This window comes from Drosophila biarmipes, chromosome 3L, assembly GCF_025231255.1.
Source record: "Drosophila biarmipes strain raj3 chromosome 3L, RU_DBia_V1.1, whole genome shotgun sequence".
NCBI classification, from domain to species: Eukaryota; Metazoa; Arthropoda; class Insecta; order Diptera; family Drosophilidae; genus Drosophila; species Drosophila biarmipes.
The window spans coordinates 28,259,702-28,277,640 of record NC_066613.1 but is presented as its reverse complement, the minus strand read 5'-3'; the positions used below and the strand labels follow the sequence as shown (position 1 = coordinate 28,277,640).

The window sequence follows — 17,939 nt, the reverse complement described above, 5'->3', positions numbered from 1 at the left end:
CACACAGATTTTATGGCAGAGCATGTGAAAGTGTTTACTGCGGATTCCTTTCGGGATACCCGGCACCAAGTGAAGTGTTTCTGGGAATGCTTAGCCAGACAGACACTTCTTGCCTGCCCAGGCCAAAGAATAACAACCGAAGGGAGGCATGGATAGATTTTCCTCTCAGGTTTCCATTCAGTGCTTTCTGCCTCATTTTCATGACTGCGAGGCGTTGATTGCTGTTGTTAAACAAAAAAAACAGGAAATTTCTCCTTGTCACCAGCCCAAAAAGAATGCACTTCCATTAAGTGGAAATAAAAGCAAACCGATTGTTAGGTCTATGAGTCAGCCAACTTTAGGAAGTATATAGGAAGTAAAAGCTTGAGATAGAAGGAAGGAAAGAAGAGGATAATAAAAAATATTATTACCTCGAGTCCAATGCTTTCTAAATTGAATGGGTTGATAAGTTGAATTTGATTTAGTTACTCAGCACAGGTTACTTCGACGATCAGTGACCCACGGCATCATTTGCATTGGAAATGATCGTAGTGCTCAGATACCCTACTCAAAAACGAATGTCGAATTGCACCCCTTCGATTTGGAAATTGGGAGTACAATGTCACGGCATTGACGTCAAAGTGGAGGGCGGAAACATGGAATGAGTAACGACGTATTTCGGAATGAGGAGCCCCACATGGGCCCCCTTATCAGTAGCCAGTGCTAAGTCGGATGAAACAGACCCACTGGTGCCAATGGTTGCCAATGTTTGGTTTCGTAAGCAAATGGCTGAGGTGTCGACAACGGCAACAGAAACATGCATGCCCGCCGATAAGGGGGCAGCATCGTCGGCGTGTAAATAAATCAATCATCAGGCCATCAGCACATGCTATCACCATCATCATCCATTAGCGAGTTCCATCTATGATGGATTTCCCACTCTGTTTTTTTGGGAAATTCATTTCGGATTTACTATCTAGGCGCTGGTAAACAAAAGTTTATTTATAACTAACATTTGAAGAAGGACCGACGATCTAAATTTAGTAGATTGCACAATTTAGTGCGAATAATTCCAGGGAAAAAGCAGCCTGAAGCAAATGCCACAGGCCAAATACCTTGGAGGCTTTATCTTATCACGTGTGCTCGGCATGTTGACATTTTATTTTGCGAACATCTGAGGGAGGCCAGGGGAACGAAGCTAAGACCACGTATGAAAATACCCCTAAAAGCTGCCGCGATAAGATTAGATTGGGTTTGGGTTAAATCAACACTGGATACTTGCACTCCACTCGCGCTTTTGCCTGGCGACTACAGTGAAACTTTCTGTGGCCATTTGCAAGGTAATAAATCGTAAGTGTTGACAGTGCATTCCTAGAGCATATGAAAACTGGAACATTCCTCATCCTCCATCTGCCCACCCCTTGGCGAAAATTCACTTGCGCAAATAGATCATCAGGCGGACGAGGAGAGACGCAAATTGCTATGCAAATTTGAAGAGATCGTTCTGAGGAATTCCTAAAAGATACGTCGCACATCTGCCAGTTGTTGTTTGCGCACGGAATTGTTGTGCAAAAGCTTTACTGTGGAATTGCTTAACATTAGAGGATTAACAGGTTTTTCAGAGTAATTCGGAGGGTTCCACAAAATCCGTAGAATCCTCTGATATATGTGCTTCTTTGCTGAACGTTGTTTAAGATGGACTTAACACGTTTTTTGACTAATCTGGAGTCGAACATTCCTAAAATACACCCAAAAGTCCAATGCATATCTTTACCTGCTTAGTACCAAACGTACAGAAAATAGGAAACTGTATGTTAAAATCCATAAAATCTAAATTGAGTTACAGCCCCCATAACCCCATTGAACCAGTCCAAGACCATGTTAATTTCATCCCGAATTTACAGCTCATTTCAAATTATAATTGCTCCATAAAAATGTTTCTTTTTTCCCCACTTCACGCAAACATTTGGAAAGTCTCAGCGACCGACTTTTTATATAGGGGGCCATGTATATAGCTGCCAATTCCAATTTGTTCGAGGTCCAAATTACTTGATGGCTGTTGAAATTAGTCAGATAAATCAACGAATCTTTCCCCCAGTCCACCTTCCAGGCGTTGCGTAAATCAAACATTTATGTTTAGATTTTTGAAAGAATTTATGAATCCAACAAATTTGGTGTGTTCCCCGAGTCTAGCAACTATCTGCAGCGGCCCCTACTCCTCTGATTTATAAGGTCAAAGCGTGGACTGAAATAAATGCAGATAGCCAACCTGAAGAGACAGAAAATTAAAAGACGGGGGCAAAACGTGGGCGACCCCGATGCCCAAAAGATTCCGTCGGAATACTCCAAACGATCCTCAATGCGAACATTAACGACGCCATCTGACATATTTGGTTTAATGGGTCAGCGATGAAGGCAGAATTTGAAATGTGAAATGCCCTGATCAGAAAGTATTCATAGATCGATGGTAATCACAAAATGATGATGATGCTTTTCGGAGTGAGATGCATACAATAGGCTTATCGCTATTCACTAAATACGCATTTACGAGGGCCTATCCAAAGATACACACATCTCCCCATCTCCTGTGCCTGCCCCATAAATCTCCGATGCTCCGCTTTTTCCATAATTTAAGAGCAATTTATTAAATGCCGCAACGCTTTAATCTGCACAGGAAAAGCAGACCCCAAACTGCATAAATTAATTTAAGTTCATAGGAGTGTAAAAACAGCCGACGAGAATGCGAGACATTTTTTTTCAAGACGCCGAGCATCAGATAGTGCATCCCCAAGATGCAGAAGTATTTTTCCTGGCGACTGACAGCGCTGATTAGCACGGCCACTGGGAACTGGGAAAATATTTACGGCAGCTGGGTTAAACGATCTTTGTCGCCACCAGGGTTCCCATGATTTTCCTACTTTTTTTCCAGACTTTCCCATCAATTGCATATTAATCCAAAACAATTATGCAATCAAATGTTGTGTGCTGTTGAATGTTGCATGTTGGCATGTAACCGAAGTTCCTAAATGTCCCCCTCAAGAAACTTTGTGTTATTTTCGGGTGTATCTCGAAGATATTTCAGCTGCCGTCACGTGACAGGAACATTTGTTTGGCCACAAGAATAAAGCCGCCACAGGTAAACACACAAAAAATTCTACTGTACCTCTGGTAACAAATTAAGGAATTTTTAACACGTATACATAAATTCTTCACTTTTCTCCGCACGCTTTTCCCGGCTTTCCACTTTCTTTATTCGTTGTTTATTCTCGGTTTGCTCTGGGTACTGGCCTTTCATTTGGTCTTTTTGTGCTACTCTTAACCGCTTTTGCTGTTGGCAGAGTCAACGATTTATGCATAATGTTTATAGCCAATGTCAGAGTCGCAGTCAGAGCTCATAATTTGAATGCGACAGCAAAATATGTTGGCGCCATCGACTGCCACCAGTAACTGTGAACTACTGCAAACTGCAAAATGCATACTGCAAGCCTAAAATCTGCCTCTGTGCATTTCAATTCCCAGCCGCGGATGAAGTGGTTCCGAGGCTCAATGACCGCTCCGCTCCGCCAGCTAAAAGCACTTTGGCTCGACTCTCCATTTGCCATTGAATAAATTCATAAATCACTAAAGCGCCACTCACAATACCCGTGGTACACAATCCTCGAAAATGATTGTACATTAAAACGTGCAACAAAATTTGAATTGTGGACGCGCAAATATAGATAAAAACAACGGGGTAAGAAATACGTTTGACCAGCCGTAAAATACGATTGGAGAGGGGGAAAAGTGCATTTCAAAATACTGGAAAAGTAATCCTAAAGTTCCAACTTATTAACAAAGCTTCTTTCATAGCCCTTGGTCAAACTCTTCCCTCGAGCATTTCACCTAAGTGCAAAGCACGAAGTGCACCGAGCTGTTCATATCATAAACAGTCCTCCATCCTTTTGAGACCTCTTCTATGACTTGTCCAGGGCAACATACCGAAGTTGCGCACATATTTTGCTGCTCCGGAGGACAGGAAAGGTTGATTAACCCCTCAGATGCTGCAGAGCAAAACAAACGAAAGCAACGAGATGAAAGACCGAGCCAAGAAGGACTATAATCTATTGCTGGAAGCCCGAGAGATTCCTGGCTCTCAGATAAATTCAGCGAAAAGCGCTGACAAACAATGGCTCTGGGGCGAAACACATTCACTCTCCGTAAGCTAGCATGGGTGCTTTTGGGAGGCGACGGGGCTTTTTTGTGTGGCGGGAACAGGGAACTGGAAACAGGGAACAACCACCCCCGGTGAGGTTGAATTGCGGGCAAGTTCATAACCCGGCAAGGACGGCAGGACCTCTCACATTGGCATTGAAAAATCGAATCGCAAGACTTTCGGGGGATAAAAAACAAAATCGAAAGCAAACAAGGGATGCGGTATGTGGCAAGCGGAGTCAAGGGAAGACTCCCAGCGAAGTCAAAGGAAAAGTTTCTGCTTGAGTAGCTAGTCAAGAGCCGCCGCCTCGAGTGGCCCAACATATACAGTCTGGAGCGCTGCTCCACTCCATCAACTTCAGATAGTTGGCCACATCTTTGCACCATCATTTAAATCGCTGGACCACCCACAGCAGCCACCACCCACACTGCCACCCCAAGCAAATTTGTTTCGCATCATAGAGCATCTGATGAATGACGTGACTCGCACAGAAGCCACCACCGCCGGACGCCCCTTGCTCTCCACGGGAATCAGGCAGTCAGCAGTCGTAGCCAGATCCCTGACTTTTGTTTCGTCACGACCCGGGGTCCTCCCAGCTCCATCTCCCTGCCAACGGTGTTTACATAACACGGCCACAGCGCGCGCTCCTCTCTGCACGCATGCGGCCTCCCATCAGCAGCCTCCATAAAGCTGCACCTGGGCCCAGTGGTCATAGCCATGTCCTCATACAGCCGGCCCTCTCGGTTAGCCGGTAAAAACAGTAAAATCAGCGTTCATTTACGTTACGCACCCTGCGTATCCACAATATGTATGTATCTCAATCTGTACCTCGGCTGCGTACATTGTTTTGCATTCGTTTTGGACCACGCCATGTCCACTGGGCACTGGAAGAGGGCAGTTCAAGGAAATCGGTAGTTTAAATCCTATTCGGAGATTCTACTACAATGTACACAATTGTATTAAAACAAATAAGGAAATTATACAACCTTGTAAATGCTATCATGAGAAAAAATTACATTGTGATAGCTCTGTTCAGCTCTGCGTGATACAGTTTAAGATAATAAAAAACAAGAAAAACATGTCATATTCTTTTGTTAATATAGATTGCTGAACCAGAAATAAAAATATTCCGACAGGTAAAAAGAGGTAAGCGATATGCTTAACTTTCAGATAGCAACGTTCAATTGATGATTCGGAAATTGAAAGTAAAAATGAAGTAAAAGAGCTTGGGGTTGATCACAACACAAAATCACAGCTGGTTTAAGCACTCAGGCGTACATTTGGATTGTCCCAAAAAATGTAATATTTTTTTTTTGATTTTTAAGCTACTCCTCGAGCCCACCTCGCGAGCAGTCAATAGGGAACGCGCACACGATATTCATTCGTATATCCGTATCAATTCCTGTCGGCTAGGTTAACCTTCCAATTAGCGTCACGTTCACTTCGCCTTACTTCGCTTGACTGGCCTGGACAATATCCAATGGATATGCCTTTGGACGTACCTGCGCACTTTTCACCCGGTGCAGAGTGCCGCCCGTAATGGAGTTGGCTGTGGTCGCCTTGGCGTGCATTGCCACTGAATTTATGACGTACTGCGGCGGCCGCTGCTGCTTGGCCAAGACCGAAGGCGTTTGCGGTTTGGGCAGTGTCTGGGCTCTTGCAACATTCCTAATTGAGTTTTCTGGTACTCGGTTTTCACTTTGACACTCCATTGATGGCTCTAGTTGTGGCTGCAGTTACGTTTTAGTTGCAGTTGCTCTGGTTGTGGCAATTTATCTTATGTCTAGTGCGGGCTTGAAAAACACGCATCTCAACCAGCGGCAAGCACTTGGGAAAGAAAAGCGAAATCGACACTCTAAACAGCCAAGTAGATCCCGACAATAAACACGGATACGGATACGAGAGCGAACCAGGTTTGCATGGCTGGCGGCTTCAACTGTAACTGATTCGCACTTGCAACCTTCAAAAGGCAACCGGTCGTCCTTCGCCTCCAGGGGGTGGTTTGGCTTGGTCTGGGCGGGTGCTTCGGCCCAAGTGCCAACTTCATCTCGGCTTTATCTAACGAGCAGGCGCAGGGGAAGCTTCATAGAGAGCGGATACGGAAACAGAGAGCCCGGGAAGGCTCCTGGCCTGATAAGCAGCACACGGAATGGCAGAAGGGCTGCCCAGATTTAATTAAAAATTGCGAAGGCTTCTCTTTCACTTTCCTGGTTGATTAGAATGTCTGCCGGGGATGTCTTATAAAATGTGTTCTTAAGCTGTACATATACGCCTGCGAAATATTCTAAAAGCATACCACTTTTCAACTCTTTTTGAATAAACCAAACAAATGGTTACACATTTTTTTGTCAACGTCACAAAGTGCAAAGGTACTAAAGGCACTAATTTTTAATCAATTGCTTTTGAGATGAAAAGATTCAGAGATAATCAAATGTTTCTTGAAGCTGGGGAAATAAAAACGATTGATGTAACAACTTTACTAAGGAATCCATGAATTATTTGTTTGGTAGAAACAGTTATATTATGAGAAGGCAGTCACCCCAAATAAATAAATCACAACAAATTCCTTGAAATTTTGACATAGACGACTACAAGGACAAAATATCAGCCATGTCCACGTCAGTGAGAAATACCACCATTAGCCAAGATACTGGAAGTATCTATAAGGTAAGTGATGACTGGGAAACTAGTAAATAGCTCTTTTCACACGTCCCTTGCCCATGTGATGACCAGCAATCCAGTACGATGGATAACGACTTGAAAAAGAAGTCCGTCCAGGTCACCCAGGTGTCAGGCGAAGAAACAAAGGTTAAGAAGAAGGAAACCGTTCACTACTACCATGCGGAGACACAAGCCGATCTGCAGTATCGAGCCCAAGTCAAGGTAAGCCTCAGAGTCGAAGGCGTTCTCTGCTAAGATAGATAGTCCCCAGATCGTGGAGGATAACGATGGCGAAGAGGTGGACATGACGCCCAAGGCGATCCCAAACGACGCCTACGTGGAACAGTTCATGAAGTACAACCTAAACGTCATGCACCAGATGACCAACTTTACCACGATGCTGACCAAAAGCATGACCAGGTCCCGGACGCGGTCTAGCGTGCGGGCCGGAATAGGCGGCAACAAGCAGTCTATTGACGATCTGATGAGTGGGGTGAGCTAAAAAAAACTATCCCAACTATGTCAAAAACCTTCTCCTCCTCCTCGAAACCCTACGATCCTCCAGATCATGTACGAAACTATCAACTGGGATCCTTACAAAACCGTTGAGTCCCTTGGACAAGCGTACGAGCCGAAGCCGTATAGCAGGTCCTTCCTGAAGATCACGCTACGCAAGTCGGAATTCTTCGAGCTACACAGCCAGCCGCAGACGACGGTGGCCAAGGGATCGCCCGAGGGCGACGAGACGGAGCGGGACAACCGGAACTATGAGTATCTGACGGTGGGTAAGGGCAAAATCCGGCGCCGCTCCGATAACGATGCCCAGACGGATACACTGCTCTTTACCACAAGGGCGGTTAACACCATCATGATAACCAAGGCCACTGTCAGCTCGTACGTTTCCAACTTCGAGATGTATGACACGCTAAACAACATCTCTAAGGAGTTCGCCACGTCCACGTTGAGCTCGGTCAAGGACCTGGCTTCGGCTCTAGCTCAGACGGAGGAGGGGGAGAGCTTTGAGGACGAGGAGACCGTGGCCGAGAAGGACAAGGTCACCTCCCAGATAGACCGGTTGTACCGCAGCCCCGAGTTCCGCAACGCCGTCATGTACATGGGCCGCACGCTCTCGAGCAACACAAACGAGGCGGGCTTGCGGCGCTTCCGCAACTTCGATCAGGTCGAGCGCTGGAACGCGGAGGCCGAGTACGTCTACTCGATGAACCTGCTCTTCCGACTGGTACCGGAGCCCAGCAAGGACGAACGAAAGGCCGTCAGCGACATAGACTTTTGCCGCAGCAACGGCGACATCGTGGCCGTGGCCTACGGGCTGTACTCCTTCTCCTCGCAGCACGTGCCCACCTCGGGCAGTGTTTTTCTTTGGAGCATCAAGAACCCGGGCGAGCCAGAACGCGCCTACTACTACGACGTGCCGGTGACGGCTATCAGCTTCTCACCCTTCTTGCCCTCCCTCCTGGCCATCGGACTGTACGACGGCACCGTCGAGGTGCGGGAGGTCTGCAGTCTTCAGGATATGCCCATCGCTGTCTCGCAGCGCAGCACCTCCCCCAGCTCCTCGCCAGTGGTGGCCGTCCGCTGGATCAAGCAGGTATCGGACGACGTCGACGAGGCGGACATTGATCCATTCTTGAGTCTTTCGCAAGACGGTTCCGTCACCCGGTTCCGTATCATTAAGAGTCCCTTCCTGTTGGGCTTCACCCAAATGACTCTAGAACGGATCGAGGGGCATCCCGAGGGCATTTTCGTGCCCCATTCGTCGCGCATCCCCTGCGAGTCCAACCGCCACCCACAGGGCCTGAGCATCACCACCCACCCCTTGCACAAGGATATCTACTACGTGCTTACCGATGAGGGTTGCATTCATAAGTGCTCGATCAACTACCAGCACCAGTATCTGGAGGTCCTGCGCTGCCACGATGGGGGAGTCACCGTAATGGAGTTCTCACCCTGGTCCCCCAAACTCTTCCTAACCTGCGGCAATGACTGGTAAGTAGCTGCCCCGAGAAAGAATCCCTTACGTGAGTCTGAATCTGCTGCCTAGGTTCGTGCGCATTTGGATTGATGGCATCACGAGACCCCTGCTCGAGCTGCAGGACGAGATGACGCCAGTGCACTGGGCCAAATGGAGCCCCACCCATTCTACGATCATTGTTTCGGTTAACCGGGAAACGGCTAACATCTGGGACTTTCGGCGAAATTTGCTAAGACCCATGTCCAAGCACAAGATGGACTCCTCCTTTAACACTGTGGCCCGGTAACCAAAACATTTTATCATTAATTGATTTGAGTTGAAGTTCTCGATGTTTTTCCGCAGTTTCTCCCACTGTGGTCGCACCTTGGTTATAGGGAACGAGCGCGGCAACACACTTTTCAATGCCCTTAACGACATGCCCTTTTCACCCCACTTTCAATACGACGAACTGGAGAAGGCCATCTTCAAAGCAATTGGCAACAACCACGAGCTCTTCATGGAGCTCAAAAGCATCGGCTTCTTCGGCTATCCTAACAAAAAAGCCGTTTTCTAAATTAAAATATTTGGTTTGTTGTGAATAAAGACGATGAAGTCAGCCTTAGTGTTATTTCTGAATTAAACATTTTCATTACCGATTTCTATTTTCGATTTTTTCGCTTTTCCATTAGCTTCCAAATTGGGAACCCAAAACTGAACTTCTAGATCCAATAACTTGACTAATTGCATCCCGATTAAGGCGTGGGATACCTCTATAAGTTTGTTGCTCAATTCCCTAATATTCTACGTTCAAATTGATCTTTTTCAGGGGGGTCAAAAATTTGACCCATTTTCATGTTCGATTTTTCCGTAATACCACTGGCTTCCAGAATGAGAACCTAAAACTGCACTTCTAGATTCCATAACTTGACCATTTGTATCCCGATGAGGACGTGGGATACCTCTATGAGTTTGTGGATTAATTCCCTAATATTCTACATTCAAATTGATCTTTTTCAGGAGGGTCAAAAATTTGACTCATTTTCATGTTCGATTTTTCCGTAATACCACTGGCTTCCAGAATGAGAACCTAAAACTGCACTTCTAGATTCCATAACTTGACCATTTGTATCCCGATGAGGACGTGGGATACCTCTATGAGTTTGTGGATTAATTCCCTAATATTCTACATTCAAATTGATCTTTTTCAGGAGGGTCAAAAATTTGACCCATTTTCATGTTCGACTTCTCCGTAATTCCACTAGCTTCCAGAATGGGAACCCAAAACTGCACTTCCAAATTGCATAACTTGACTAATTGTATCCCGATTAAGGCGTGGGATACCTCTATGAGTTTGTGGTTTAATTCTCTAATGCTCTACGTTCAAACGGATCTTATACAGGAGGGTCAAAATTTTGAGCCATTTTCATGTTCGATTTTTTATTAATACCACTGGCTTCCAAAATGAGAACCCAAGACTGCAGTTCTAGATTCCATGACTAATTGTATCCCGATTTAGACATGGGATACCTCTATGAGTTTGTGGTTTAATTCTCTAATACTCTAGATTTCAATTTATCTATTATAGGAGGGTCAAAAATTTGAGCCATTTTTATGTTCGATTTTTTATTAATACCACTGGCTTCCAAAATGAGAACCCAAGACTGCAGTTCTAGATTCCATAACTTGACTAATTGTATCCTGATTTAGGCATGGGATATCTCTATGAGTTTGTGGTTTAATTCTCTAATACTCTAGATTTGAATTTATCTTGTATAGGAGGGTAAAAAATTTGACCCATTTTCATGTTAGATTTTTTCGTAATACCACTGGCTTCCAGAATGAGAACCCAAGACTGCAGTTCTAGATTCCATAACTTGACTAATTGTATCCTGATTTAGGCATGGGATACCTCTATGAGTTTGTGGTTTAATTCTCTAATACTCTAGATTTAAATTTATCTTTTATAGGAGGGTCGAAAATTTGACCCATTTTCATGTTCGATTTTTCCGTAATACCACTAGCTTCCAGAATGAGAGCCCAAAAGTGCACTTCGAGATTCCATAACTTAACTAATTGTATCCCGATTTAGACGTGGGATACCTCTATGAGTTTGGTGTTTAATTCTCTAATGTTCTACATTCAAACCGATCTTATACAGGAGGATCAAAATTTTGAGCCATTTTCATGTTCGATTTTACCGTAATACCACTGGCTTCTAGAATGGGAACCCAAAACTGCACTTCAAATGTCCATAACTTGACTAATTGTATCCCCATTTAGACATGGGATACCTCTATAAGTTTGTGGTTTAATTCTCTAATGCTCTACATTCAAATGGATCTTATACAGGAGGGTCAAAATTTTGACCCATTTTCATGTTCGATTTTTTCGTAATACCATTGGCTTCCAGAATGAGAACCCAAAACTGCACTTCAAATGTCCATAACTTAACTAATATTATCCCGATTTAGACATGGGATACCTCTATGAGTTTGGTGTTTAATTCTCGAATGTTCTACATTCAAACGGATCTTATACAGGAGGGTCAAAATTTTGACCCATTTTCATGTTCGATTTTTTCGTAATACCACTGGCTTCCAGAATGAGAGCCCAAAACTGCACTTCTAGATCCCATAACATGACTAATTGTATCCTGATTTAGACGTGGGATACCTCTATGAGTTTGGTGTTTAATTCTCTAATATTCTACATTCAAACCGATCTTATACAGGAGGGTCAACCCTCAACCCATTTTCATGTTCGATTTTTTCGTAATTCCACTGGCTTCCAGAATGAGAACCCAAAAGTGCACTTCGAGATTCCATAACTTAACTAATTTTATCCCGATTTAGACATGGGATACCTCTATAAGTTTGTGGTTTAATTCTCTAATGCTCTACATTCAAATGGATCTTATACAGGAGGGTCAAAATTTTGACCCATTTTCATGTTCGATTTTTTCGTAATACCACTGGCTTCCAGAATGAGAACCCAAAACTGCACTTCAAATGTCCATAACTTGACTAATTGTATCCCGATTTAGACGTGGGATACCTCTATGAGTTTGTGGTTTAATTCTCTAATACTCTAGATTTAAATTTATCTTTTATAGGAGGGTCGAAAATTTGACCCATTTTCATGTTCGATTTTTCCGTAATACCACTAGCTTCCAGAATGAGAGCCCAAAAGTGCACTTCGAGATTCCATAACATGACTAATTGTATCCCGATTTAGACGTGGGATACCTCTATGAGTTTGTGGGTTAATTCTCTAATGTTCTACATTCAAACCGATCTTGTATAGGAGGGTCAAAAATTTGACCCATTTTCATGCTCGATTTTTCCGTAGGCTTCCAGAATAAGAACCTAAAACTGCACTTCGAGATTCCATAACATAACTAATTGCATCCCGATTTAGACGTGGGATACCTCTATGAGTTTGTTATTGAATTCTCTAATACTCTACATTAAAACTTATCATTTACAATAGAGTCCAAAATTTGACCCATTTTCATGTTCGTTTTTTCCGTCATACTACTGTTTTCCAGAATAGGAACCATAAACTGTATTTTGAGATTCCTTAACTTGAATATTGTATCTCGACTTAGAGAATTTTTTTTTTAATTCTGAATAACTCTTCATTAAAATTTACCTGCTTGTTGCTTGATCCGGATTTAGAGGTGGAATACCTTTTTTAATTTTTAATTTCTTTGTATTGACATTTGTCTTCAAAACGAGGGTCCTTCGACAAGGGAGACCTCTATGAATTTTTGGTTTGATTTCTCTATTTTTCTACATTACAATTTATTTTTAAACGTAAAGCTTTTTTATGCTCGTCTTTTCCGGAACTAAAACTGCACTCACAGACTAAATAAGTTTTCTGTAACTACAGAAGAAAAACCCGCTTTTGATTGAGGATTTTCAAAACATTCGTATGACTTTCGGAAGAGGCTCTAAAAACTTCACTTCCAGATCTTAACACATGAGCATTGGATCTTGTACAGATTATTTTCATAGCCTATATAAACCGTTTCTTCAAGTTCGTTTCAAACCAAAAGGTTCATCGACACAGAAGAGACTCAGAAACAGACCGACGAAAAGTGTCAGCTTCAGCCATCCCGGACTGAAGACATAACGGATTGTTATGTTAGCTCATCAGTTTCGCGGCAAGCGATCGAATGCCAGCCAAGACTACCCCCGCGATGACAAGGTAACCCAATACCATCGTATTCGTCAGGGCCTTACCTGTACAAGAACCAGAACAAACAGCTTAGGCGAGCTCAACTACATTTTTCCCCCGTTTTCGCTCGAGTCTGTGTGGCTTAAGTGTCAACGATGGTGGTCGGAGTTGATAGGGGTCAAAAGGGAGAGTCCAGCGATCGGCGATCTGAGGTCAGCGGGTGTTAAATAACAAATAAACACTTGTGCTCACATTAGCATGGCAAATGGGAGCCGCAAATGGGAGAAAAGAGAGAATTTATTAAACAGCCATAAAAAGAAAGAAACCAGAACAAAAGACGTGAATGGGGGAGTGGGACACATCAAAGAGATGGCCAGACGATGGCATAAATGCCCCGAGATCTGCGCCATGTTACAGTTTTGGCCCGTAGATGCATCGGAGAAGTAAAAAACGGAACGAAATAAATGTCAAATTTCGAGGATCGTAAATAAACAGAAACCTCCGCGCTCTATAGCCGTAAATTACACAGCACATTCCTGGAGAAGGCAACACAAACAAAACCGAGGAAAATAATACAGAAAACAGAGAATGAGAGAATTCTGGATGTCATCATCAGAGCCGCGATCCTTGGGCCCCGGCCAAGAGCACTAATTGTTGAGCAGAAATCCGAGGCTCGCCGTTACTGTCGCATTTAATGAACAATTAATTGCAGCCCACATGCTCTCCAACGAATGTAGTCGCAAGGGCAGCTCTCACGAGGGCGGGAGCTGCACAAACTGAAAACAAAGTCTTATTGTCCAGCGGTCACAGCGATGACAAGGAAACAAACGAGCCTTATAAGCCGCCACTCCACTAAACGCGTTGCTAGTTCCATCAAATAAGCAATAACGACAGCCACGGCGACGATGATGTGGCTGCCAGTAAAAAGTAGCGAATCATTGAAATCGTTGAAATTCACATGCCCATGTAGAGATTTATTGGGCTGACTTCTTTAGCGAAGAATGGGGATTGCATTTACGTCTTACGTTTCTTAGAACTACCTGGGTACAAACTAACGTATGCTTACTGCTTTAATTTGGGCAATAATTGAATTTCCATTGTAAAACTCACCCCAAACAGTATATTTCAATGCTGTAAAATGACAATCAGTTGATGAATATCGTGGGTGCAGAAATTTCCAGATTTGTAAGCACCCTTCATGGACAGAGCGATTGATTTGCGGTAAAATCGAACGGAAAAACCCGTTTGCTCTACGGTTCGTTTTTACTCTCCAATCTCGTCCTTTTCCGTCCGCAGGTTTCCCTAAACCGCTTTTCAGCAAACGACTCATTGTCAGAATCATCCGAAGAGTCGCTGCAAAGACGAAAGCAATCAACATAGTGCACTTTTATATGCTTCTTCACTTACTCCACTTCGGTAACGTCGGAGAAATCCCCGTAGTCCAACGGTCGATTGCACAAACAGCACTTTTTGTGAGACTTCTGGAAGCATTCATCGCAGTAAACTCCCTCGCAGCCTGGGGTGTCGCAGGGGTTACGAGTCGAACTGCAAAGAGTATGTCCGATTACTGTCCGGCGAGTGGAGAACGGTTGATGCTACTTACATTGTCAATGATTTTGCGCAAATAGTGCACCTCTCCTTGTGCTGAAATCTGGAGCAGCAGCAGCACCGGTTCATAATGCAATAGAAGTTATCACGCAGCCAAGTGAAACATTTGAAGTGCTCGACATTTCGCTTATGGTTAAATTCATTGCGCTTTTTGCGGCGGACATATTTAAAGATGCTTGTTCGATCGTCAGAAATCTTGTTGTACAAAAACAAGCCTCTTTCCTTGGCTCGTTCCGGGTAAAAGAAGGCCATGATAAGATGGCGGGTGCGCAAAACATACGGCTCCGCCAAAAGTATCAGCCAGGAAAATAGACAGAGTACCAGTATCAGGATGTATTTTGCAAAGTCTGGCTCTACTGGCAGTGGCAGGCAGGGATTTGTGTCCAGAACGCTTTTCTGCGTCAGGGGTCGAAAGGCATTAGCGATTCCGCGCATGATATCGGCCACAAAGCCTCCGCCTTTGATCTCCAGATCGATGTAAGCGGGCACCTCAAGCCCAGCTTCTTGGTGACCATGGAAGGACATCGTGGCTAGTAGCCAAAAGAGCGCGTAGTCCAGAAAGCAAATTGCGAACAGCTGGCTACACGTGGTCACCATGAAGCAGGCATTCTCCACAATCGACACGAACTCAAACAGAGTCAATCGTAGGCTGGAGAGCTGCAATAAAATCGATAAAATACCAAGCAGCGCAATATTGGGCAACCTCACCTTCATGTACTTTGGCTTCTCAAGCCTCTGAAGGGGCAGCAATGGATCATACCCGTGCTTTTCGTGCTGCTTGTCGATTATAACCAGGATTTTTGTCAAAAAAACATTTTGAAACTGCCGGCTGTGCATGTATCGCAGGTAGAAGATGAGGGCTCTGATGGGAACAATTAAAGCATCACCCACACTAAATTATTAAGATGGTTAAGCTCTTGCCTACTTAAAGAAGACTGTAAGCACCATGACCCAGCAGAGAAGGTCCACAAAGCCCCGCAGGAAGATGAAAGACGATAGTCGCTGGTTTATATCCTGGATTATCTCTTCGCCGACGGCCGCCAGACTCTTGGAGGAATTCGTATTAAAGTAAAATTCGTGCTCGAAGGTGATGTTGGCGTCGAACATTTGTTCTATGTGCTGCACAAACTCGCGATAGCCTACGATATGGTACAAGGCAATTAACCAAAAAAGTGATCGTGGAAGACAGGCGTACGCTCTAAGATCTTGTCCAATAGGCCCCAGCTGAGATCCCAGTAACCACTGCAGAACACATCGATTATCTTGGCGGGGTAGCAGAGGGCCAGAAACAGCTTGGTAGCATGGCAGAGTGCCTTGAACAAGCCCATCTTGGCTTGGCACCTGACCATGGCATGCTGAGCCGTCTTTTTGCAGCGGGCCCACGGAGTGCCCATTTCCGCGTTGCACAGATCCACAACGGATTTCAGCCAAGCGGCACAGTTCTTAAGGGTATCAACTGCAACAAATTAAACCAAACGGTGAGTTGCTTCAGTTCTTCTACCCACTACTCACTGATGGCGATCAGGTGCTCCTGAATGCGCAGAAGCACTACCATGGCTAGGTTGAGCACCCGACGCACCTCCTGCAGCAACAGATCCACTGCCAGCTGGATGGCATTCACCGGCTCCAAGATCACGTCTAACATCTGGCCGAGCGCCTGGCGCAACACCTCCTGTCCGCAGGCGAGGCTGCGGAGCATTACCTTCAGGTTGGTCAAAATGTTGGCAGTGGGCCCAACGGCGGCCAAAACGAAGGCGAGGCTGATGAGGAACGCCCTTCCTCGGGAGCTGCAGAGCGAAGGTGCGGCCAGCGCCAAAATGCATCTAAGGAAACAGAGGGGATTAATTAGAAGCCGCGCATCGGACTTGGAAACCCACCTTATAGGGCGACTGTAGAAGAGCCCCAGGACTAGAACCGCAGGAATCGCGAAGGTCAGGTTGATTGCCAAGCCCAAGTGTCCTAGATGCCACCAGTTCCATGCGAGCGTCGCCGCGAGCCCGGTCAGGTAGCCAAGGAGCACGTATGGCGCCACCAGCTTGTACGTCCACAAGGAGTCTTCGTTCGCTCCACTTTCCTCCATTTTTCGTTTGTTTTAATATTTATTTATCACACAAGTGGGAATCGATATCGATATTTTCTTGGCGCTCTGGATTAGTGTGACCACCCTTGTCCACATACAAAATGCTCCTATGTCGGCTTTTACTTGGATTATTTGGATGCGCTTCGGCTGAACGGGCCTTCAAACTTCCGATTGAAACATTTATTTTGGTCACATTGGTCTTATAACTTTTAAATTTAGCGGCCGTTATAAAATAGTTCGGAATAATAAAAGGCAAAATCGAGTTCAACTGAATTTTTCGCTAGAAATTTAGCACAGAGAAAATTTTCATTTGTGGTCGCATCGGTTAAAGTGTTTTCCTTTGGCCACACTAAATCCTCCACTTTTATAACGGCTTCGACACTTACAACTGTATTTCCTCCGCGGACCTAAAGATCAAAATGGTTCGTTCTATCATAGCCGATGACAGGGAACCTTTCTCCGACGACGATGCTTTCGGCGAAACCTCCTCAGATTCGGTGGAATCTGAAGTGAATCATACTGTCATAAGCGATTACGAGGACTTTATCTCCGAGGACGAAGCTTTCGGCGAAACTTCTTCAGAGTCGGATGAGGACTCTCTCTGCGACGGCGATGCTTTGCAATCTGCGATGGATGTTTCTGAATCTCCGCAGCCCCAGGATATGCTGGCAAACAATTATGATTCGAAAGAACTCGATGTTCCGCCCATCAGAATGAAAAATTCTGCCATAGACGAGGGCGAGGACTCTTTCTCCGACGACGATGCCTTCGGGGAAACTTCTTCAGAGTCGGAGGAATCCCCGCTGGCAAAAAATGGGGATTCCAAGAAACCGGATGTTCGACCTACCAAAATGGAAAGTTGTCTCATAAGCGATAACGAAGGCCCTTTCTCCGAAGACGACGCGTTTGGGGAAACTTCTTCAGAGTCTGAGGAATCTCAAATTGATCATTCTGGCTCACCTCAGCTACGGGCAATACTGGCAAAAAATGGGGATTCGACGAAACAGCTTGTTAGAATGGGAAATTCTACAGAAAGAGAGAATGAGGACTCTTTCTCCGACGACGATGCTTTGCAATCTGCGATGGATGTTTCTGAATCTCCGCAGCCCCAGGATATGCTGGCAAACAATTATGATTCGAAAGAACCCGATGTTCCGCCCATCAGAATAAAAAATTCTGCCATAGACGAGGGCGAGGACTCTTTCTCCGACGACGATGCCTTCGGGGAAACTTCTTCAGGGTCGGAGGAATCTGAAATGGATATTTCT

At 44.8% G+C, this 17,939-nt stretch overlaps 3 protein-coding genes across 4 annotated transcripts in view; 1 reads left to right on the top strand and 2 right to left on the bottom strand.

The window, feature by feature from the left end:
* Positions 1-6,073, bottom strand: part of LOC108030184 (breast cancer anti-estrogen resistance protein 1) — a 29,812-nt gene extending 23,739 nt beyond the window's left edge. Inside the window, exon 1 of the mRNA XM_017102937.3 lies at positions 5,674-6,073. Coding sequence (XP_016958426.1) covers positions 5,674-5,883 — 210 coding nt within the window. The 5' untranslated portion in view covers positions 5,884-6,073. The remainder of the gene's footprint in view (positions 1-5,673) is intronic.
* Positions 1-16,838, bottom strand: part of LOC108028312 (DC-STAMP domain-containing protein 2) — a 31,748-nt gene extending 14,910 nt beyond the window's left edge. The window contains exons 1-8 of one of the 2 annotated variants that reach the window (XM_044094685.2): positions 16,469-16,838; positions 16,104-16,414; positions 15,787-16,047; positions 15,517-15,730; positions 15,300-15,453; positions 14,587-15,248; positions 14,391-14,528; positions 14,094-14,336 (exon numbers count right to left, since the gene is read on the bottom strand). In XM_044094685.2, coding sequence (XP_043950620.1) covers positions 14,234-14,336; positions 14,391-14,528; positions 14,587-15,248; positions 15,300-15,453; positions 15,517-15,730; positions 15,787-16,047; positions 16,104-16,414; positions 16,469-16,671 — 2,046 coding nt within the window. In that variant the 5' untranslated portion in view covers positions 16,672-16,838 and the 3' untranslated portion in view covers positions 14,094-14,233. Of the gene's footprint in view, positions 1-13,921; positions 14,035-14,093; positions 14,337-14,390; positions 14,529-14,586; positions 15,249-15,299; positions 15,454-15,512; positions 15,731-15,786; positions 16,048-16,103; positions 16,415-16,468 lie in introns of those variants that run through there. The other variant, XM_017100040.2, reaches the window with a different exon arrangement.
* LOC108031362 (dynein axonemal intermediate chain 4) lies at positions 6,744-9,434 on the top strand. Its single transcript, XM_017104635.3, has 6 exons — positions 6,744-6,838; positions 6,905-7,054; positions 7,104-7,325; positions 7,398-8,839; positions 8,895-9,107; positions 9,168-9,434. Exons 1-6 carry the CDS (start codon positions 6,782-6,784, stop codon positions 9,376-9,378), a joined length of 2,295 nt encoding a protein of 764 aa, XP_016960124.1. The 5' UTR covers positions 6,744-6,781; the 3' UTR covers positions 9,379-9,434.
* Positions 16,839-17,939: the final 1,101 nt, after the last annotated feature.